A 24613-nucleotide genomic window follows, 5' to 3' on the forward strand; every position below is an offset into this window, starting at 1 on the left:
TTATCGTACTGTTTATCATTTTAAAGAAAGGTGTTGATAAATTGCAGTCAATTTATTTCTTGAACATACCTTAATGCCCACCATTTCTCGTTATAGTTATCTGGTGATGTTTCTCCACTAAACACACTCCATCTCCACTGGTCAATCAGATAACCAAATGGAAGGAAAGCGATCTTTTCTAGCGCCATCTTCATTAAGTAATTCAGGTCTGTCTCTGATAAAATAGTGTGTAATATGCGTATTTCCCTTTTAATGCAGATTATATATTTATTGCAGTGGGTATTTCTACATTTACATATCATACCTTCATCATTTTCAATATTAGTTAATAGTCCTATTTTATGTAAATGTTGAGGGGTTGATGCCGACAAAGCCATAGTATCCCCGATAGCCTCGTGGAACCCTGATGTAATAAAATATCAAGTTTACGCAAATTACTTGCATATAACATGTAACTTTAAATTTATTAAAGAAAACAAGTAACAGATTTAAACGTTCACAAATATCTTCAAAACGAGATGGAATTCACCATTGTAATTTACAGAATAAACGTAACTTTTATAAGTAGAAAAACACATGCGTTTTCACTGTCATTCAAAATTGACACAAATTATAGTTGGATAGCTTTAAAGGAACCTGGATTGGCACCACCCCTGTAGATGAGAGGCTGGTCTTTATATTGTAGGTAGTACTGAATGTGACCCATTTCATGATGAACTGTAATCAGGTCCTCCATTGTGACGTCAGTGCACATCTTGATTCTGAACAATAAACAATTTGAAGAAGACACTATCTACACATATTTCGGTACTGATAATATTTATAATACAAATCGTAAACTTAAAATAAAGCATAGTGTTGAGTAAAGCATCTACCTAAAATCCCTTTGGTTATAGAAGTCCCATGCGGACGCATGACAAACAACGTCCCGGCCTGGTGGTTTGACTATCATAGACTTGTCCCAGAATGTCTGGGGCATTTCCTTTAATCCAAGAGACGTAAAGAACTCCTCGGCCGTTCGAAACATGCGGAGGGCCGTGTAATTCTGTAACAAATATTACTATAAATTGCATCTATAATAACGTTACGATAAGCAATGAGTCGGCAACCAACCATTCAAATAATTTTACTTACGTTGGATTTCAATGCAGGTGTAATATCAACGTTCGTTTTGCTTTTGAATGGGATTAGAAGGTCATATATGTTTTGCCACTCTTGAGCCCACATATTTCCTATAATATAATGTTATTACCATTTATATACTTTTTATATATATTATGGATATCATAAGATTGGAAATGACAATAGTAAATAAACATGTACCCAATAGGTGAGCCGGAATATGTCCCGAGTTTGGAAAGTTTTTATCTCCATACAAGTTTCGTAGCTTCTTCCGTACGTATGTGTGAAGTTCCTGATATAGTGGTTTGAGTTTTTCCAGAAGTTGTTCAAGATCCTCCCTGAAAGTTTCACTTTCATACGCAACTCTCCAATAATCCCCTGTATCTTTATACCCTACATATACAAGACCAAAACGTCACTCAAATAAGAAAAGTATCAGAAAATTTATTTGTGTACCCAAAGGTATGCTATTATTGATTTAACAACATGGATGTATGCGATACGAGTATGCAACATATCTTAAAAGAGCACGCAAAATGATTTAGAATAAATGCGATCCTGCCAATCACAAGACATCATGCATAAGCTAGTTTTTCATTCAAATGCTTACTTTTACAGCAAATATTTAACAAATAAATAATCTGTTGCCACAAAAAAAACCAAAATGCTGTGGGACTCTAAAAATATATCGCACCAAAGTGATGATTTTTATTATATACAAACACGTTTTAAGTGGCTAGTTATATGGGGAAAAATCACATGTACCTAAATCAAGCTCCTTAATTCCTTGGTTACTCAGTTCTACAAACTCGGCGTACTTTTCTTTCATCTTCTTGCCACTGACGTCCCTCCATCCTTTCCAGATTGTTTGAAGCTCCGTAAAGTTCCTCGAGGTCGACATTATTCTGTACAAGTCTAACATATTCTTCTATGTGTAGATTTTTTTTTCAAACATAATACAACACGAATCTCCAATCTCACGTTTATACATAAAACTTAACAAAATATGGCATACTATCAATATTTTCCTTGATGTGATCAATTTTTATTTAATATATAAAATACATACCAGGTTCCAAAGAAAGACATGTAGAGTTTCCTTCAGGACAAAATTTTGCTTTACCATATATGCCCTCTATTTCAGATTGAAGCGTGTTTAACTGTAAACCATGATATGAATTGTACAAACAATGATTTTACTTTTTAAAAAAATGTATACATGTAGCGATTGCATAAAATTCATGTACATGTAATTGATTTGACTCACTTTTTGGAGCACCGTTTGATTCTTGAGTGCGCTTGTACCAATATTAGAAATTCCAAACAACCGTCGACCACTCTCAGTGATCCTGGACATGTTATATTGGTGTAAAATTTCTGATGCATTTCGAGCTGCCTCTTTCTCAAAATTAGCCAGCTCCAATCTTGCTGTGACCAGTTTTTTCTCGTTTTCGTCTGTAATATTGGTTGCATACGTCCATTCTACCTCCGATTCCTCGTAAAACTTGGTCTGGGCTAAATTGTTATACTCATTCAACCACATTTTTGCTTGTTGATCGCCATCTGATAAATATTCTGGACATTCGGTGTCCCAAGTAGCCAAATCGTTTCCATTTTGGATTTTTAACCAATCAATAAGAGGTTTGAAATATTCCAAAATGGCGCTGGCGCTCATTTTCCTCTGTCCTGTTAACCGTTCCATTGCATCCTGCCATGGTATAGACGAGCCAAGTTGTAATATCTCTCTGAATTTAAAAAAGATTTACCTCAAGAATGATTATCTTACTTTTATTGTCATCAAATATGTTGTTAAAATATACTGCATAATAAATGTTAGTTAAGAATTTAAGGAACATACTACTAGTATATGACTAATGAAAGACTGATTCATATAATCAATTTTTGATGACTAATGAAAGACTGATTTATATAATAAATTTTTGCAATAATGATTGATTGGTAAGCAACTTATTTGTTGCAACAAATCTGATCTAGGACATACATCAAGTGTCATATAGCATGACATGACTATATGCAATGTGTCTCAATATTAACCTCTGAAAAATGAGTCTGCAATTTTTTTTAATTTATTGGCAACTGTTGTGTATAAGAGAATTAAATACATTCCTTTTTCATGGACTAATGATGCTCTGCGATTTATTTGTCATACCCAAGTTTCTGTCCCGCGGCTGTTGAATTATAGATGTCACACTGATGTAGGGGTCCATTTTCTCCAGCTGCCTCACATAGAGCTTTGTGGAACTGGAACTGTATCACGTAACTTACGAAGTACCTGTTTAAAATCTTACATTTTAGCACATGTTGTAAAAATTTTTGGCACGACTAAATTGGTTTAGACATTCATTTAATTTGCGTTAGTTAATATAACTATTGAACGTATAATGCATGCATACATTGAAAGAAAATAATGACCTGATATAAGGCGTATTAGATGGAATGTGGTATTTTGCACCGGGATCAAAATCTTCCTCAGTTCTATCTACTGGTGGTGATATACCTTGATATTTACATCTTAAGAAAAAAATCAGATTAGACTTTACAAAGCATGGAAAATTACAATCATCATTTAACTTGATGTGTACATCATAAATCAAAGTACTGAAGAACTGACGGGAGTTGATTTTGTCGATGTTTTATTTATTTTAAAATCAATGATATGTTATTTTGCATGACAAGTACATGTAGTTTCTAATTTGAATTACGCACATTTTTGTAATATGAATTTTTGGACTTTTTCGACAAGAATGTCGAGAAACCCCCATATGAATCATGTTAAATAATATCTAAAATTAAAATTAATTCAATCAAACTATGTATCAGTAATAGAAATATTTCTCGAAAATTGTATGGATCCAAGATATATTGAACTCTAGTCTCGTTTAACCAAACGATCGGCTGACACCGTAGATCTCCGACAAGGATTTACGGAGACAGCCGAGCGTCGAGGTGAACGAGACTATATTGAACATACGACTACAAAAAATATTAAAATTGTTCTTACTATTTTCAAGGTATTTATAAATAAGTTTCCTTGAAAAACAATGCTTTAGCATACATTACATCGAATTTATCAATTATTTTCAAGAACTAAGTCTTGTCAGCAGCAATGATTTGTGCTGAGGTCCAAACACTGTTTCACTTTCGGTTTGTCTAAGTAACTGCATAGGATTAAAATCAACTCCCAATAAAGTCATTGATGAGACAAAATGTGTTAATCTTTCTGTTACAACCTAATAAAAAAACAAAATATTTGCAGGAAGGCATTTTTGGTCAGGTCGCTTCAAGAATTCAAAACAAATACAAAATGTCGTGGAAATTGTTGAAATTTTTTTTTAAATCAATATTGTTTTATATCTTATTTTTAAAAACAATAAATACCTGAGTTCCCACCACTTCTGGTTGTATCTGTTTTTGGGTGTCTCCCCACTGAACACGCTCCATCTCCACTGGTCAATCAGATAACCAAATGGAAGGAAGGCGATCTTCTCCAGCGCCATTTTCATCAAGAAATTTATGTCAGTTTCTTCAAAACATGATAATAAGTGGAGAAATGTTAATGATTTGAGATTTGCAGTTCTATCACTGAGACGAGTCTTGAACTGGTAGACCATGTTCAAGTATATGTCAATTTCATTTTTTAACATCAAACGATTATACTAATATACACTATAAACTTATAGAACACTGCATTAGTATATTGCTACCCTACCAGTCCAATTTTGTTTTAAGACATGAATTCACAAAATATTCTCAAAATATCAATATGTCAAAAGGTTACATTTTAAAACTTACCATTATCATTTTGGACCTTATCCAAAAGGCCAATCTTATGAAGATGTTTTGGTGTTGACACTGATAGCGCCATTGTGTCACCAATAGCTTCATGGAAACCTATAGTACAGAAACAAGCAGCTTATAGGACAGAAAATGTATTGTGTGTGACCATGTAAATTATTCTCTTGATCGGCCTGTTTGGTATACTCCCAATAATGGCTACTGATAGTTGTAATTAGTAAATTATCATTTTATGTCCAGTCTAATTAAGCTATTATACAGTAAAACACGCTTATAACGAAGTCCCAGGGACGGCCAATTTAACTTCGTTATAAGCGTAATAAGTTATATCCGTCAAGTTTACAACATGAAATAGAGACTTGGGGAATGAAATTCACTTCGCTGTAAGCGTCAATTCATTATAAGCGTGTTCGCTATAACCGTGTTTTACTGTATACAGATTTTACATGAAATAGATTTACTCTAGTGTATTTATAGTTTGTTTTGTATGGTGATTTTCTGGACCTAACAACGATTTGTTATGCGAAATTCTTAAAATAAAACAATATTGCAAACTTATTTCGTATCACTATAAGAGCATTTCAAGTAATTGTTATTTTCAAATTTGCTTTGATCTAACAATATATTAATTTGCAAGAATAATGATATGTCTGAGCACATAATTTTGTTCATATCGATTGTAACATGATTAAAAAATCTTGATATTCACATATAAGACCAACGGGCCATAATTTTTAATTGGTTAACATGTTCTATTTATCAAAATTTTAATGAATATAATTTTATTTTAATAAATACCTGGGTTGGCCCCCTCCCTGAATTCCACAGGCTTGTCTTGATATTGTAGATAATACTGAATGTGGCCCATCTCATGATGAATGGTGATCAGGTTTTCCATTGTGATGTCCGTGCACATTTTGATTCTAGTAACAAACGCAAAATTCAACGAGATGGGTTTGCTGGAGTGTTTTTTCTTTATTTGATATCTAGATTATTTGTTACACTAAAATAATCTTATGATATGGTTTCATTATACTTATAATCATTATGAAACTCTTATTTAATTCTCTTAATTTACAGGACGGTAATTTTTATTAGTATTCAAGCTTATGATATTTCACGATTAAATGATTTATTTTGATAGTAAAGAGATACACCACGATATAAAGTTGTCCAGATAAGCAACAAGGGTCTAGAAAAAGGTAATGTAATAGTATTCAGGTGCAATGTATAACCTAAAATCTTTCCGATTATAGAAGTCCCAGGCAGATGCATGACAAACAACCTCTCGGCCTGGTGGTTTGACTATCATTGACTTGTCCCAGAAAGGTTGAGGCATTTCCTTTAATCCAAGAGACTTGAAGAACTCCTCAGACGTTCGAAACATGCGGAGGGCAGTGTAATTCTGTAACAAATATTGATCCAAAATTGTAATTCCAAAAAGACTCCTCAGAGACACAAAACATTTTTTGACGCAATCGACGTGTGATCAAAAACAAATTGACATATATAATTATAGTAGATGAAATTGCAATTAAATTCCAGTGACTTATGACTAAAACTTACGCCATATATAGTAGAGTATTGTATGCAATATTACTTAAAATGTACCTTTTTGAGGCATTACCTGTGCTAACATAGTGGGTGTGACGTCAACATTTGTTTTATCTTTGAATGGAATCACAATGTCATAGATGTTGTCCCAATGTTGAGCCCACATATTGCCTTGTTAAAAAAAATTAAAATCAAAGACCTGCTAACAAAAAGGTGACTTGGAAATGCGTTTTGAGAATAATAGTAAACACAAAACTGAGATTTGAATAAACAAACGTGTATTGTTGTTTGGAACAATTTTTTGGTTTTGCTTACCAAGGAGATGGGCTGGGATGTGACCAGATCTAGGGAACTTATCCGCCCCATACAATGATCGAAGCTGATTTCTGACGTAAGTATGGAGCTGAGCATACAGTGGTTTCAACTCCGTCAAAAGGTTTTCCAGGTCTTCCTGGAATGTGACACTCTCGTACGCCGATCGCCAATAATCGCCAGTGTCTTTGAACCCTGCAGTACGATACAAGTATTACATTTTGGTCGTGGACTCTAATGTAACAGTTTAGAAAATAGAAATAATGCACATGTTTCTCAATCTTAAGAAAAACAGTATTTTTTTCTGTGATGATTGTTATGAATTTCACTTCTACACCTGCACTGGCGTGCGACCAGTTCTCGCCGAGTATTGTTATTATTACCATATTGTTACATGTACATTATTTTATCAATACATAAAAATATGTAATAATATATAATAAAAATGACGTATCAATGCACTGGCGAGAAATGATGTTATAATGCACTAGCAAGAAATGGTATTCGACGAGAATGCAATGATATGTACCTTGGTTTAGATCTTGAATGGCCTGGTTACTAAGATCAACAAACTTAGCATATTTGTCCTTCATTCGTCTTCCGCTGTTATCTCTCCAGCCTTTCCAAACCATTTCTAATTCACTGTAATTCCGTGAAGTTGCCATAATTTTGTACACATCTGTATAAGATGAGGCACAAAAAACATCACATACAAGAACATGTATAGTTGTATGTTATATAATAGTATACTTTGTCGGATGGCACTCAAAGTTTCATACTTACTTGCTTTGTGGCACAATTTGTTTGCCACTTTATTGGTACTTTTTAGCAATGGGGAGTCATATTTTTTCTAGATCATCTTTGAAGTGATTAATTTGTATGTAAATAATAATGTCATCCGTTCTAAATGATTAAGTGCGTTGAGTTTAAGTGGCCTTCCAGTATTATTTGAATGCCATTTAATGAAACGTAGAATGAAGTGGTTTTTCTGGTACACAAAAATAGCTTGTATGATGAAGTCGGTTGCAAAGGGCTGCAAGATCGAAGAAGTTGTATAGCAGTACAAAACGGAAAACTATCTTAGAAACCAGAACAGCTCAGAATCGACATTCTTTTTCGTTAAAAACTATGATCGGATAAAGCAGGAAGTATATTAACAAAATGTTATAGAAATTTGCATTGAAGTCCTTCCGTTAATGGAGAAACTCGAGAGAGATTTTCATCCACAATTTTCTTCCCATAAATACTCACAGGTATACTGAACAAATGGAAATCTTCAAACCTATTACTTTGTCAATGAAATTGGGCCATTACACATGGATTTTCTCACCTGGTTCTAGAGGTAGACATTTTCCGTGTCCAACGCAGACCTTGGCTTTACCATACAGTCCCTCTATTTCTGATTGTAGTGAATTCAACTGTAGGAAAATAAAACTGTTAGTGGATTGTTGGTAAAAATATTCGAAATTTCATTAATCTAATCAAACATTAGTATGGTCTAACTTAGTTTTTGTAAGATTTCTCTAAGCCTCCAAACACATCCTAATTTGTGATCGTTAAGTTATTTCCGAATAAAGAATACAGATGTTCTACCTGTTTAAGTTTGGTTTCGTTCTTCAGGGCATCGGTTCCTATTGTAGAAATTTTCTTCAATTCTCTTCTTTCCGTCGGACTTAAACTAGTATCTAATTCCCTCAGAAGTTGAGACGCATTCTGAGCAGCTTCTTTATTAAACTTAGCATATACTAATCTGGCGTCAACCTACAATTCAAGATAATCCTCAATATTCACCAATTTTTATTTAAGAAAATCTTACATATATACTTTGCTCCTTGTTTGTTTGAGTTTTTATTTTTGTATTTGAACACGTATTGTAACAGCTGTCATAAAACCATTGTTGTAACGATATTAACATATTTACAAGTTTCCTGGAGTTCTCGTCCGTAATGTTGGTGGCATAGCTCCACTCTACTTCACTGATAGTGTACAGCGCTTGCTCCGCTATCGTATTGTATTCCTTCAGCCATTGTTTGGCAACCTCTGCAGTTCTCTTCCGTCCATTGCCTGGGCAGGCACCTGTCCATCCGATTTCCTCTCCCTCATTTTGTTTCTTTAACCAGTCCGTTAAAGGCTGGAAATACTCCAGCACAGCCTTGGCGCTCATTTCCCTCTGTCCTGTTATTCTCTCCATTGCTTCTTGCCAAGATACCGAAGAGCCTAACTTCAACATCTCACTAAAAGTTTAAGAGAAGCAATCAGAAAAACAGTTTCTTCTTATTGTTAAAATATAGTAAAAAACATCCAACTGTAAAAGTTTCAACGCTTTCTGCTATTTTGAACAGCAGTTCTGAAGTTTAATATAAGTAATTTTATGTAAATAAGCTTTAAAAAAAAATAATCAAGCTCTTTTTTAATTTCAAAATGGAAAAATTGTGCATCAAGCAGTGCTTGTACCTGAGTTTCTTGCCCGCCTCCTTGGATCTGTAGATGTCACACCTGTGTAGTGGAACGTCTGTCCGACCGGCCTCTTTACACAAGGCTTGGTGGAATTGGAATTGAACGACGTAACTCACAAAGTATCTAAAATACCAAATCTAGTGTGAAGATACTAGTAAGTTGGTGAGGTTATCCAAATCCACTGCTATGAAATGTTATTAAGGTAATATGAAATATTAATCTAGTACATGTCTTACTAATTTTCTACCTTATATAAGGAACATTTGCCGGAACATGATATTTTGCACCGGGATCAAAATCGTCAGAAGTTCTTTCCACTGGCGGAGCTATTCCTTGGTGCTTGCATCTAGAAACAGAAATATTATAGGGTGTTTTTTCGCTATGTGATAATGAATGGACAGATCAACATTAAATGAAAAACAGTATATTTAATATAGAAGTAATCAATAACATATTTATATAAATTGTACACATGCGTTAACACACTGCGTTTTAACTTGAATCTCACCTTAACTCCCACCACTTTTTATTGTAGTCTGTGTATGAAGTATTCCCACTGAACACACTCCATCGCCATTGGTCTATCAAATATCCAAACGGCAAAAAAGCGACTTTCTCCAGAGCCATCGACATCAGAAAGTTTAGGTCGGTTTCTTAACAAATAAAGTAAATTCAATTCTAATGTTAAATTAATTCCAGTTTATTTAATTATTTCGAAATACAAACGATCAAAGTCATAGCAAAACGTGCTTTTTGTTTATCAATAAAAACAACATGAATACATGTATCTATGTTTATAACAAATAGTAAATTGAATTTTTTACAATTTCATGAATAGCATAGTATATATCCTTATATAGCATTTTATACAATCAAGATTTTTTGCCATGTTCATGCACCAGTCTTGTTTATAGATCTACCTGTATCATTTTCTAACTTGTCCAGCAAGCCAATTTCATGAAGGTGTTCTGGGGTTGATACAGAAAGAGCCATGACGTCACCAACAGCCTCATGAAATCCTGTAAGTCAGAGAAAGATCTCACTTACAATGCACAATAATAACAATAACACAAAGTATTATTTTATGTCGTCAAAACACAAGGTGAATCAAAGTCAATATTAACTTAAGATAAATCAGTAATAATCTCCGATTGTATTTCTCTATGTTTGAAAGCAATATGCAGGTTAAGTGATTTTACGTTTCACAAAGTTTTTATGTCGTAATTCTGGAATAAACGGTGAATCATTATGATAATCATTACTAAACAGTGGAGTCGGAACCAAATTGAAAGTGGGGGGGGGGGGTGCTAGACTAATTCTCAGATATCTTGACAACCCCAAAAAACCTAATTCCCAAAATCAGGAAAATCCTAATCCGGTCGGGGGGGGGGGGGGGGGTATACCTATAGAACCAAAAAAAAATTCTTACCTAATTACTTACTAATTCTCAGATATCTTGACAAGCTAAAAAAAACCTTATTCCCAAAATCTTGACATTCCTAATCCGGGGGCGGGGGGCTAGTATACCTATGGCTCCAACATCTCAATATTTCCGTCTTCTTAAGGTAAATTTTGGAACAATTATCTTTCCTGCGAGAAAAAGCGGGGGGGGGGGGGGGGGGGGGGGCTGAACACTCTATGATGCTATGTGCCTAATGGTTAGGTCTAACTTTGCCAAAAAAGTGGTGGGGGGGAGGCTAAGCCCCCACTAGCCTCCCCCCCGACGCCTATGCTAAAATCAGTAATAATCTCAATATTATTTCTATATGGTTAAGCGATCTTATACGTGTATTAAACGTATTAAATGAAATACATGTACAAGAGTGATATAAAGGAGCCAGTAAATGTGCCTGGTCTAATGTTCACCTGGGTTGGCGCCATCTCTGTAGACCAGAGGTTGTTCCTTGTACTGCAGGAAGTACTCGATGTGTCCCATCTCATGATGGATGGTGATCAGATCCTCCATGTTAATCTCCGTACACATTTTTATTCTGAATGATAAAAAAATGGGAAATTGGCATAATCCTATCAAAAACCTTTTGTATTATTCTGAAACTGAATAAAATTCAAAGATGCTTATCACAGAACTATATAGTACCTATAGTCCTTCCTGTTGTAGAAGTCCCAGGCTGAGGCGTGGCAGACCACCTCCCTGTCGTCTGGCTTCGTGATCATGCTATCATTCCAGAAAGTCTCAGGCATGCCAATCAGGCCAAGCGACAGGAAAAACTCCTCCGAAATTTTAAACAGTTTCTTGGCATCGTAGCCCTGTTTTAAAAAAATTATTTGGATATTTTTTATCTGTATACATATACATTTAACTTGTTTACAGCGAGCAATAGACAATGTTTATTGTTAAATAAAGTATTATGAAATGCAATCGTTCTTCTGCCCTTCTGTCATATTCCTTGATTTGAGTTAGTGCAACACGGTAAAAATGCCAGTTGAACAATCTCTGTTCAAAACGACAATATCACTGGAATTATATTTCTTAAAACACTGTTTAACGTTATTACGTCCAAAGATGTCTTTAAGTAGTTGTTAGTTGTAATGCATTCATTGTAATGAAACACATACCTTTTCTTTTAGTTTTGGCGAGACATCAATGCTTTCTCTGTCTGGATAAGGCAAAACATACTTTGCTATGTTGTTCCACCCTTGGGCCCACATATTTCCTGCACAATTTACACGTACGTAAAGAAACACTTGTTAAATCTGACCGACGTTTTCATTAAATAAAGCCTAGCCTTTTTTCATGTAGATGGAAATTTAATAACTAGCAAGCCATAATTTGCCCACCTAGAATATGTCTTTCATTTTTAGGTAGACAGACACAAGATAATTCAAAACATATAGTAATCTGTAATTTGCTGACCTAGAAGATGAGCCGGGATGTGCCCGGATGTTGGAAACTTGTCAATATCGCTGTCGTAGACTTCCTTAAGTTTCCTACGGACGTAAGCATGTAAATTTTCATACAATGGCTGCAACTGGTTTAATAAGTTCTCCAGATCCTGTTGGAATGTCGCAGATTCGTACCACCTCCGCCAGTAAGCTCCAATGTCTGCGAAATCTAGATCGAAACGGTAATTTTATGAAGACCAAATTCGAATATAAAAATACAGCGATTTCGTCAATATTCGTTGAACTCTTCGAAGTAGGATCTATGATATCAAATGAAATTGACTATTGCCCACGAAATAACTGAATTGATAAAACCACACTAACAACTATTTTTGAATTTCTGAATTAAAAAGAACCAGATGCCCAATATATTTTGATCTAACTTTCTTTTGTCAGAAACTAATCTCTTTCTAGCAGCTTATTACATGTATACCTGCAAGGCGGATGGCCTCATTGCTCAGTTTTACGAGTTCTTGGTATTTGGACTTCATTTTCTTTCCTGTAGCGTCTCTCCATTGAACCCAAGCTTCGCTTAAAAGACTGTAATTCTTTGAGGTCGCCAACAACTTAGTTAAACCTTACAGAAAGAGAAGAGTTAATTAGAACCATTTTAACAAGAACTTAGACTTTGGGAAGTTGTGTCAACCAGCAATGTGACGTAGGCGTGTCTATTTCATTGCTGGCCACTCAGCCATAGTTCTTTGAAGCTCTTTGAAATCAACAAGATTTGTTTGACTTTTGAGCTAAGACTACGCAATCGGTGCATGTTTCGCTTGAAACCGCGTCATTTTAAACTTGTTTTGACGCGGAAAATAGATAGCTACGTCCTATACTGAAAATCTAAGGTCTTGTTAAAATGGTTCTATCTTGTCGTATAACGATAATCACAATATTGTGTATTGGAAGAGAAGTTTGCATAAAACATACGGACATAGTATATCTCATTTTTGAAAAAACTACTGTATGAATTAAAAAAAGAGAAAAACCAAATGAATATGTAACTGGCTATGACAACCATGTGTACAGTGCAAAAAGACATGCAAACGAATAAACAAACAATATTGAGGACTAACCGGGTTCTATCTGATGGCAGGATCCGTCGCTCAGACAGACGTTGGCCTTGCTGTAGATGGACTCCATGTCTGATTGAACCTCTGTCATCTGAAGTCAGAAACATGTATAATATGGGACTTTATACAGGTCAGATTACATACATGTACATACTACATGTACATGTAAGTATACGTGTAAATGATGGGAAAAGGGGTTATACTTCTTTATGTAGAGAGTACGTTCAAAAATAAATAATGGTCTTGAATGAAAGTTTTGTAATTAAAAATTCGATACATAACAAAAGTACACGATCCCCAAAGGCTTAGTCCAATAGCTAACTTTTTCATTTAATTTTGCAATATGTTCGACAATCCAATAGTATATCCTAATAACTAACGTTCATCACATTGCACTCATTTCATTTATAGATATATTGTCTAACATTTGCTAATTGGAACGTATTTCGTAATATCTTTAAATACAACACAATCATTGTGTCACCTTTGCTTGTTTTGCTGTATCATCCTGTACCGCGGTTCCAATGTCGGTGATTCTAGAGAACAATCTCTTCAGTTTCTCGTCCTTGAACAAGTGCCAGTCATACAGGTTAGCCAGATCCGCCATTTCTTTCCTAAACTCGGCGATTTCCACACTGGAATTTACCTTAAGTAAGAAAACATCAAAGGGCATGATAAATATAATTAGATCAAACCTTTGATTTGACTTTGATGTGACTCGAGCGAACAAATATGACGCGCTCTTCACCGGTAAAATTGAATTAAGGTACATGTAGATACCCATTTTTATAAGTACTATACATGTAGCTGAATGGTCAATGGAGTAACTGACCACTCGTTTTTGGTTGTAATCAGTGATGTTTGTGTTGTATTCCCAGCTGATCTCTATATCCTTGCTGTACTGATCCTCTGCCATATCGTTAAATTCCTGTGCGAATTTTCTAGCCGCTTCCTCGTCTTCCACTTTCCCTGTTCTGAATACATGTATCACAACTTTTAAAATGTGTTGTTTTGCCTCGCATGCATGATTATACTGTATTTAAACACGTGAGACATTATCAAAATTTAATGAAGTAACAAAGATTATATTAAAACAATCATGTCAATATCATGTAAGATTTGTTTAATAATTATGTCCATGCTTTATCAGTTGTGTTTTCCTGTAAGAGGAGTTCTTTACTACAGTCAGATAAAAAAAAAATGATATGATCTGATTGTCATTTCATATCGTCAAGTTTTGCAGTGCCCACATTAATAATTCCAGAAAAAAACCCATTATTTAAATCATTATAATTAATTACAATGTATATAAATCATTTATATTTTTGAAATATTGTGTTACATGCAGCGTGACGTTGCTAACAATAACGAAAACGTTTTGCCAATTATTTATACCTCTTATATTATTAATGTAAAGTGGGCGAAAATGCGTAAACTGTTTTATCATTGGTCAGTATGACATGTGTACATACATGCAGATACATGTAAGGATACAGATACCCAAATATACGTCTACCTGAGAGATGGACAGCCGTGAGGGGCCCATCCAAGGGAGTTCCCTTCTTCTTCGTTGGTTTCCTTCAGCCATTCTATCAGTGGTGAGAAGTACTCCATTAACGGCCTTACATCGACTTTAGGGGAACCTGTCAAAACCTTCATCACCTCCGGCCATGGTTTGGAGGAGCCCAGTTGTAGCGCAGATCTGTCAAAAGTCAAATAAAAGTTTTAAAACTCATGTATGAAAATTTTGTTATATTAATGAAGAACACTTTGCCGGATAATTACATGTATGCCAGTGCCAAGGTGGCATTTTCGCACCCGCTTAAGATGCAGATTCGGAAAAATCCATATATACCAAATGATAGACCAGTGTCTGGAGATTATATAAATACTTTTGTTTTTAGTGTGTTTAACCTGACAGGTGAGATATTTACCTTTAAAAATTGATATCCCATAGGAAAATGATACATTCCCACAGGAGAATTGATTCTCCTACAGGAAATATGACAATCCTACAGGATTTTAAAAGGTCCTATAGGAATTATATTTCCTATAGGAGAATGGTATTTCCTGTAGGAATTTGATTCAGACATGTAGTTTTCCTATAGGATATTAAGTTTTCCTATCGGATTTTATCAATTCCTATCGGAATTGAAATTCCTATAGGAAGTTCTTGTATTCCGATAGGAAATTTCAAATTACCTATAGGAATATTGTTTTTCCTATGGGAAAAAATTATTTTCCAATAGGAATTTATTTTTGAAATGTAAATATATCACCTGACAGGTGAGATACAATGATAACAAAGGTGGTTGTTAACTCTTTAAGCAATTGTCTATCATATGGCATATTTGAATTTTTCGATATATGCAGCTTAGACGGGTGCAAAAATGCCACCTTGGCACTGGCATAGTTATCCGGCACAGTGTTGAAGGTTTAATTTATATGCGATATAATATATGTACGGAAAAGGTTATTCACAATTTCCAAAGTGCAAAGTTCAGAGGCTTCAATAACAAGTACAGGTGCAGTAAACATGTTGATATCTGTTTTCCTTCCAATAATATACCAGTAGCACTTTCCTTATTGTGTATGTGAACAGTATATTGTGAAATTTGTTTGTAATTATATTCATGTTCCATCATGGTGTTGTCCGTTTAGGGTCCTTTATTGGTTTGATAAATTTTGCTGAGTACATGTACAAAAAACGTGTCAGATCATGGTCATGGTCACTAATACATTAATACACACTTTAAGTCCCTCTCTATCAGGCACGTAACATCGTTTTTGAAAGCGGGGGGGGGGGGGGCGGGGGGGGGGGGGTGGGCAGACTCATCCAAAAAATCTTGACAAGCAAAAAAAAATATTTCAAGTTTCCCAAAATCTTCAAAATCCTAATCCGTCCGGGGGGGGGGGGGGGGGGGGAGGGGGGGGGGGCGTAGTATATAACTTCAATTTCACTACTCATTTCCTTATTTTTATATCAATTTTTTACATGCTCCCAAAAAAGGGGGGGCAACTCCAAGATAATTCAATTTTTTATATGTAAATTTTAAAAAATTTGTTGCTGCGAGAAAAAGTGGGGGGGGGGGGGGGGCAGGCCCCCCCTGCCCCCCCCCCCCCCCCCCGATGCTACTTGCCTGTCTATTCTCTCTTATTGAGTACTACTGCTATATATATTCTCTCTCTCTCTCTCTCTCTCTCTCTCTCTCTCTCTCTCTCTCACCTGAGTTTATCCCCAGCAGCTTTTGAGTTGTATATATCACAGGTATACAATGGCCCGGTGTGGTTCTTTTCCTGACAAAGAGCTTTGTGAAATTGGAACTGCATTATGTAGCTTAGAAAATACCTGTAATATCATAATAAATGACAAAAAGGCATACACAGCTTGCTTCTAGTTAGCTAATTACATGTACTAGCATTCTCTCTATAGGAAAATTTAGCAATTTTCGTGGATGTCATTGTTAAATTGATCCATGAAATCTTATGTGTATTAAAATTCAGTATGTAATAACATATTGCAGTATAGGTGCATGGACCACGAATTTTAAAAAGTGTCATTGAAACTACGATTTTTGCTTAATCAACGGAAAATTGATGCTCACGAATACTTGTTGAACCACTACATATACAATTACCTGATATTGAACCACTACATATACATTTACCTGATGTAAGGTGTGCCCGAGGGGACGTGGTATTTCGCTCCAGGGTCAAAATCCTCCTCGCTTCTGTCCACAGGGGGGTGAATGCCTTGATAACGACATCTGAGGGAGGAAACGTAACATGCAATGAATGGAGATGTTTGAAGTTAGAAGAAAAGCTCATAATGAATTTTTACAAGAACTATTGCATTCACCGTCTCTAAATGGACGGACGCACGTACGTGTTTTATTTCTAAACCTAAACAATAATTATATACCAGGAACGTGTGAAGATAATCCCGATTTTTTAGGCAACATGATGCGTTAATTTTTTATAAACGTTGGATGAATGAATCAGTCATGATCCTGTAGAATCCACTGAAAAAGTCAAGCATTATCATATAAAACCCAACACCTACATGAAGCGACATCTGGATATAACATTGTCTAACATCGCTATTTATAAAACTAACGAGTTTTACAGATCCCCAGGATTTTAAAGAGTCTTTTTAAGAACATCATCGACAAATTCGGTTCCATTCAAAACAATCACGCCCCCATACTAATATTCCTACGATTAAATTGCATCCTCCGATTAATTAAGAATAAATATTAACAAGGCAATGTGGGTGGACCGGCTTACTAGTAATTTCCCTAGAGGTTTTCTGGAAATCAAACTTAAAAATCTCGAGGTCATTCTTTTTAATTATACAATGTTGTTGTTTTTTTGTGCTGCTTTTATCTTAAAGATATTTGCAAAATTTTGCAACAAAGCATTCAGCATTAAATTGTAGAGTTTCCATCGTGTGATTTGGGGAAAATTATTGAATACTGCATTCATTGATGCAACATAACGTTTACACATAATTTCACACGTTACACTTCGCCGAATGATTACGTCGCTTCCAATGCGTCATTTTTGCACCCACTTTAAGCGCAGTAACACACATTCTTGTATATTGTATGTCAAATAATAGACCTACATGTGTGTATTTAGAGAGTATAATCTCTTCTGGTTTTTATGACTCGCCTGAAAGTTTAGATATTTACCTTAAAAAATTGATATGGAATTCCTATATAAATATAATATAAATCCTAAACAATAATAAGAAATAGTTTACTACTGGAAGTGTAGAAAACCCCGAAGAAATTTCTAAAAACCATATCGGAATTTTCTTTCTTATATGATACAAATACTTTCTGAATGAAGGAAATTCAGATTGGTCTAAAGGAATTTTACTCCTCCAACCGGATTTTAAATAAATATGCTTATTCTATAGGAGTGCTATTCAAATTATATTGAAAATTAAATTCCCATACGAAGTACTAGTATTCTAATGTCGGTGAAAAAAAATCCTCTACATTTATCAATAATTCTGGCCCCTGAGCCATAAAAGTTAGACAGCTTACTTTTGATCTTAGTCTCTTTTTAGCTATATATATATATATATATATATATATATATATATATATATATATATATATATATATATATATATATATATATATATATATATATATATATATATATATATATATATATATATATATATATTCCTTTTGTAAACGTGAGACTGAGATCAAAAGTGAGCTCGTCTAACTTTCATGACCACGGAGCCTGGTCTGACATCGCCTACTTAATTAAAGTTTAGACAAGTAAAGAGTATGTTTCGTTAAAGGCCTACCTCCTGTAGATATTCATAATCTTTGTTTGAATTGAGTAATATTAATTTGTTGTCCTATAACCGAAACAAACGATATATATTTTTACCAATTCATTTTTGGTTATCCTATAACCGAAACAAACGATATATATTTTTACCAATTCATTTTTGGTTAATCTTTAGGGTGAGCAACAATCAACCTCGATCCCTCCATGCACATTTCTACGTAGATGTATCTGACGCTACCATTGTTGCTTTAATAGTCAATATAAGAAAAGGGAGCTTTATGTATCTCATTCCTAGACAATAGAAGTTGCGTTAACGCGTGTTTGTGTTGTAATTGTTGTTTGTGCTATGATTATTGTTTGTGTTTGGGTTATGATTGTTGTTTGTGTTTGTGCTATGATTGTTGTTTGTGTTTGTGCTATGATTGGTGAGTGTTGCGATTGTTGTTTATGTTGTGTGATTGCTGTTTGTGCTATAATTTATTTTTTGTGTTTGTGCTATGATTGCTGTTTGTGCCTGTGTTTGTTCTTCTTGTTTGTGCTATGTGTTGTGATTGTTGTTTGAGTTTGTGGTATGATTGGTTTTTATTGGTGCTACAATTGTTGTTTGTGTTTGTGCCAAGATTGTTGTCTGTGCTTGTTGTTTGGGCTTGTGTTTGTTGTTTGTGCTGTATGTTGTAATTGTTGTTTGTGATTGTGCTATAATTGTTGTTTGTGTTGTGATTGTTGTTTGTGTTTATGCTTGTGTTTGTTGTTTGTGTTATGATTGTTGTTTGTGTTGTGATTGTTGTTTGTGTTTTTGCTATGGTTGTTGTTTGTTGTTATTGTTGTTTGTGTTTTTGCTATGGTTGTTGTTATTGTTGTTTGTGTTTTTGTTTGTTCATGTGTTTGTTGTCTGTGTCTGTGCTGTGTGTTTAGATTGATGTTTTCTTTGCTTGTCACGTCCTACCTCAAGTCCCACCAATCCTTGTTGTATTCAGCCTGAGTCGTATTCCCACTAAACACACTCCACCTCCACTGGTCAATCAAATAACCAAACGGCAGGAAGGCGATCTTGCGGAGAGCCATGGCCATCAAGAAATTTAAGTCGCTCTCTGTAAAACAACATGTTTGACCAATGAGCCAAAGGGTTCGAGTCCATTCTTATTTCTCGGTTTTTTCGATTATTTTCCGCTTGTCGGAATAAAAAAAGGTCCAGAAGTTTCTATTAGGTTCGGATTAAGTACTAAACTTTATGACACGTTTGTAAAAGTTTATCATTTTTAAAGCTGTAAAAAGTACAGATACCTTCATCATTTTTGACTGTGTCCAGTAGACCTATCTGTTTCAGATGAGCTGGGGTTGACACCGAAAGAGCTATCAGGTCACCAATGGCTTCATGGAAAGCTAATTAAAAAAAACAGCAAACGCATGCATAGAAAAGTCTACAATTTCAAAACACCTGGCTGCTGGAACAAAATCAGCTTCGCTACATATATGTCAGGGAAAAAACAAACGAGCATTATAATTCGAATGGTTAGTTTCATTAAATAATAGAATTATATTTTTTCGGTTTTAGACACAATTATCGTAAAACATATCAAATAACATAATATATTTGTTTTAAAGAGAGAATTTGCAGTTTTAGATACTAACAATCTACAGACAAGCGGAAATATAGTAATACCGCTTTTTAGCATTGATGAGACAATGAAAATTGTTTTATTCTTCTTGTAAGGTTTTATTGTTATATACATGTATTTTAGGAAAACTGCGCTAATTTTCTATTATTTCCATTCTTGTATCATATGGAATCAATCTGATTAAAATCATTTTCTCGATGCTGCCGATTAATGATACTGTATGTCCTTCATAGTGAAATGACGGTATAATTGAGAGCATTGATGATCTGATTTTGATTAGATTGCCAATGGATATGGAATTAGGTTACGCATGACTTAGATTGCCAGCACAATCACAAACAGCGCAAAAGATAAGTTAACATCTCGTGCGTAAATGCCACAGCAATTCATGCCGTTGTATTGCTCATACGACACTATCTTATCTAAGTAATTTCCCCATATCTCAGAATCCTTGTGTCTATCAAAAAAGTACGTTTGATTTTCTATTCTAGAACAATATTCTATAGAGCTGATACATGCACGAGCGGTTGCAATAAGTATTATTGCAATTTTCTTTTGTTTACAAACGTCAATTTTTTTCTGTTTTCCAAGTGTTTTTATGTGCGCAAAAATATAATAAAACGGATTAAGGCGGATGCTATAGAACTATAGGAAGCTCGGCAGGGATTTTCATTCACACACAGTTTAAGAGATTGAAAATTTAATTGAAAACCTTATTTATTTGCCCTTGAAGTGCCGGTTTCGACAAAAGCAGCAAGAGCGCCCGCTATTTCAGTAATACTTTATCACTGTAAGATTGAAGTTTAGCGCGTCATTGATCTTTATTTAAACATGGATATGCACAAAATCGGGTTGGAGAATAGATTACTTTGATCCTTTCAAATATCAACCGTCCATAAATTCGATCCGGATCTTATACCTTAAAACACACATTATACTCTTAATAAAATTCGCCTAACACGGTCTTATCACTGTGAATTGATGTGAAATAGATGTCAAATTCTTCCGTTTCCTTAATTTGGGTTTAGTTTATTCCAGTATCTGCACGATTTCAACCTTTAAGTGCATGGACAGTAAAGATCTTCTGATGTTTAGAAGTACTGGTCAAACATCCAAATATTTACACTTTACAAATAACAATTGTACATGTAGTCATCTTGCAAGATGAACCTTAACTTAAATACTTTTTCTGTTTAAATGCTATTAATAAGGTAAGGAAATAGGTAATTTGGTTTATTCCTTATGTATATATTTTTTTTTACAAATTGAAGAGAATATGTAATGAAAAAGAAAACAGCAATTGTGAATAATATCGGTCATGAATTGTCATGTTATCAAGAAAAATTGCCTTTGAGTGAATATCTGGTCAACCAACGATGTATTTACCTGGGTTTGCACCCTCCTGGAATGCTAAGGGTTGATCCTTGTACATCATGTAGTACCAGACATGCCCTAGCTCATGGTGGACCACTATCAGTTCTGGCATAGTAACAGCGGTACACATCTTTATCCTACAAATAATTATAATGCACGTAAACCAAATAAACAGACGTAGGTCTAAATTATCAGTGCATTTTGGAAGTTGTTTTCCAGATCAGCGTTTTATCTGTTGTAACATTAAAAAGCTCCTGGATTTAATTTAAAGGACTTAAAATGAAATTAAAATTAGATCGGTCTTATATATCACTCCAGCTCTCGTTTGACAAACTATTAACCCAATCATTTATCATATAAAATGTGTGAAGTATACTTCTAATTCTAGGACACTCTATCACTTGTTTACGGTAAAATGCCGGCTATAAAATTGCATCATAGAACTTTTTTATCATCAGCCTGGTCATAATGAATAATGAACATCTTTTCCTATAGGATCATCAATCTATGTACTTCCAATTTGAACACAAATCGTCGGGTTTTAACAGTTGTGTTTGTCTATTTTTTTATTCAACAAACTAAATATTCCGGTCACTAGATTTAATGAGTCATATGTGATGAATATATGTTCGTTGCTCATTTAAATTTTGCTACCTATGCAACTGATTGTAATGAATTGCATTTGCTCTCAAAATCAGAATGAGTATAACAAAAGCATTGATTTAAGATAAAACATAAACATGGCTTCAGGCAAGTGTATTTTGAATTTTGAAAATGCATGGTATTTTGATGCCATATACATGTATCTATTTCAATTTATCAACTATAAACTGTAAATTCACCAATAATGACAGTAATTGAAACACTGAATCAAACTAAAATATATTTGTCTTGAAAAATATTCATATGTGCTTTATGTTATATACTTTGTATCGTATATATGGCTATTGGCTAACTATGGTTTTTATTGATCATTTAAAATTAAGGGCGTTTCGTAACCGAAAAATAAATCAAAGTGACCTGAAATCTTTGCTGTTGCCTAGGTCCCAAGCGGAGGGGTGGCAGATGACCTCCCGTCCATCCGTCGGTCTAGATAGCATTGACTTCTCCCAGAAACTATCCGGCAAAGGATCCAACCCAAGACTGGTAAAGAAGTCCTCGGCAGTCCGGAATATTGACGTTGCGTTGAAATGCTAAAACGCCAAAACCAGAGAACTCATTAATGTAAGTCCCATTGTTTTATGCAGTATGACATTATTGAAATTACTGTGGAATGGTTTGTAAATGCCACCTGTGCTTTGAGTGCAGGAGTTACTTCTATTTCCGGTTTGTCTTTAAAGGGTTGCACGATGCCGTATATGTTTTCCCAGTTTTGGGCCCACATATTACCTACATGTATAACAACATTATAATTTTTATATAAATCAATAATACAAACAATATCGTATTGTACTATCGATTTTAGCTGAGTCCATGAGTTCTGACTGTAAAGCATAGCAGGAATTTTATAAATGAAATACGATGACGTAAAATTTTATTTTGCAAAATACTAGTATATCACCAAACAAATTTCATAGTGATGGTTAAAAATAAATAAAAATAAATAATCATACGCGGATCAAGAGGGGGTTAGGGGGTCCAGACCCCCCCCCCCCCCGGCCACCCCTGTAAAATTCAAATTTCTTTAAATTCATTATAAAAATATGGCTCGGACCCCCCTGGCAAACTGAAATAGCCGTCGGACCCCCCCCCCCCCCCGGAAAAATTTATTGATCCGTGCATGATGATAGCAATATTTAGTCAACAGGTGAGCCATATGAACACTCTATCAACTTTATTCTTAAGAAAAAGAGAAAGAACATTCAAAAATTGATTTCTTTCTTGGTCAACCGCTCTCTTACCCAGGATATGAGCAGGTATGTGCCCTGACTTTGGGAAGCGATGCTGGGGATAATGCTTCTGTAGCCTGGCCCTGACATAGGCGTGTAGTTGGGAGTACAAAGGTTGCAGCTGTTTCAGAAGTCCCCCCAAGTGCATCTCTAGATCGGGTGATTCATACCACCCACGCAGATATTCTCCCATATCTTCAAATCCTGAAATAGAACCAACGTTAATTAAACGTTTTTCAGAGTACCTTAGTCGAACTTTGTCATTTTATGAGTGATACCTAGTTCTGCTATCTGGACGAGTTTGAATTATTAAGACTTTTTGGTGAACCTTTGTATGCATTATATAGAGCTTAAATACAAAATTATACCAATTTTACCTACATGTATCTTTGAAATTTATTACGGCTTTGATTTTAGTGTATAGTTTTGTACACCTCTAAAGCACACAAACACCTTTTAAGCAAAGCTACCTATAAAAGAAATAGACATTTTAACATTATTATTTTTACGAGTTATTGTTTTGGCAGAGTGTTAGGATCGAATGACTTTACAAAACGCATACCCCCAGGGGCCTCTCGCACGCCTTCATTGTTGAGCTGGACATATTCAGTATACTGGGTCCTTATCTTTTTCCCCGTTTCATCCCTCCAACCCTTCCAGGCTCTCAGTAACGTATCGTAGTCCCTGCTGTTGGCCATGATGGGGGTTAATCCTACACATAGAGGTTTTAGATATATATTTGGAAGGACAGTTTAAAATACCTAATTATTTAAAAGTTCATTGATGTAACTGTACAAAGTAAAATAACTCAATAACAAACAAAAAATCATACTTCACAAATTATGTCAGGTTAAACGTTAAAAAAAATGAACTAATACTGCTTTCTTGCTGCTTTAGTGAAATTAGGCATTTGAAAGGGTAAACCGTTTGTTTACCGAATTCCATATCGATACAGCTGCTGTTGGTAACGTTACATACTAAGGCTTGGCTGTATATCTTCTCCATCTCGCTCTGCACGGCCCCTAGCTGTGTCACAATGGAAATATTAATTTCTTTTTAATATCTCTTTAGATAAATATCAGGGACAATATCATGATGATAATCTACTTTAAAAGGTCTAGAAAATATCATGCTTACTATTTCATAATAAATAAAATAAATGAACTTTAAACCGGTCATA

At 34.8% G+C, this 24613-nt stretch overlaps 1 protein-coding gene across 1 annotated transcript in view; it reads right to left on the bottom strand.

The window, feature by feature from the left end:
* LOC128184617 (uncharacterized) overlaps positions 1–24613 on the bottom strand; it is a 39495-nt gene that overhangs the window by 12358 nt on the left and 2524 nt on the right. The window contains exons 3-46 of the mRNA XM_052854179.1: positions 24369–24459; positions 23996–24145; positions 23446–23637; positions 22836–22933; positions 22565–22737; positions 21557–21681; positions 19836–19934; positions 19498–19642; positions 16904–17002; positions 16462–16584; positions 14752–14937; positions 14068–14209; positions 13720–13881; positions 13239–13326; positions 12599–12742; positions 12137–12334; positions 11839–11936; positions 11360–11529; positions 11128–11252; positions 10182–10280; positions 9770–9914; positions 9509–9607; positions 9259–9384; positions 8726–9038; positions 8398–8565; positions 8135–8222; positions 7334–7483; positions 6808–6999; positions 6566–6663; positions 6174–6343; positions 5737–5861; positions 4936–5034; positions 4522–4666; positions 3556–3654; positions 3293–3415; positions 2390–2867; positions 2192–2282; positions 1888–2037; positions 1324–1515; positions 1135–1232; positions 876–1045; positions 637–761; positions 305–403; positions 70–214 (exon numbers count right to left, since the gene is read on the bottom strand). Coding sequence (XP_052710139.1) covers positions 70–214; positions 305–403; positions 637–761; positions 876–1045; positions 1135–1232; positions 1324–1515; positions 1888–2037; positions 2192–2282; positions 2390–2867; positions 3293–3415; positions 3556–3654; positions 4522–4666; positions 4936–5034; positions 5737–5861; positions 6174–6343; positions 6566–6663; positions 6808–6999; positions 7334–7483; positions 8135–8222; positions 8398–8565; positions 8726–9038; positions 9259–9384; positions 9509–9607; positions 9770–9914; positions 10182–10280; positions 11128–11252; positions 11360–11529; positions 11839–11936; positions 12137–12334; positions 12599–12742; positions 13239–13326; positions 13720–13881; positions 14068–14209; positions 14752–14937; positions 16462–16584; positions 16904–17002; positions 19498–19642; positions 19836–19934; positions 21557–21681; positions 22565–22737; positions 22836–22933; positions 23446–23637; positions 23996–24145; positions 24369–24459 — 6395 coding nt within the window. The remainder of the gene's footprint in view (positions 1–69; positions 215–304; positions 404–636; positions 762–875; positions 1046–1134; positions 1233–1323; positions 1516–1887; positions 2038–2191; positions 2283–2389; positions 2868–3292; positions 3416–3555; positions 3655–4521; positions 4667–4935; positions 5035–5736; positions 5862–6173; positions 6344–6565; positions 6664–6807; positions 7000–7333; positions 7484–8134; positions 8223–8397; positions 8566–8725; positions 9039–9258; positions 9385–9508; positions 9608–9769; positions 9915–10181; positions 10281–11127; positions 11253–11359; positions 11530–11838; positions 11937–12136; positions 12335–12598; positions 12743–13238; positions 13327–13719; positions 13882–14067; positions 14210–14751; positions 14938–16461; positions 16585–16903; positions 17003–19497; positions 19643–19835; positions 19935–21556; positions 21682–22564; positions 22738–22835; positions 22934–23445; positions 23638–23995; positions 24146–24368; positions 24460–24613) is intronic.

This window comes from Crassostrea angulata, chromosome 1 (genome assembly GCF_025612915.1).
Source record: "Crassostrea angulata isolate pt1a10 chromosome 1, ASM2561291v2, whole genome shotgun sequence".
NCBI lineage: Eukaryota > Metazoa > Mollusca > Bivalvia > Ostreida > Ostreidae > Magallana > Magallana angulata.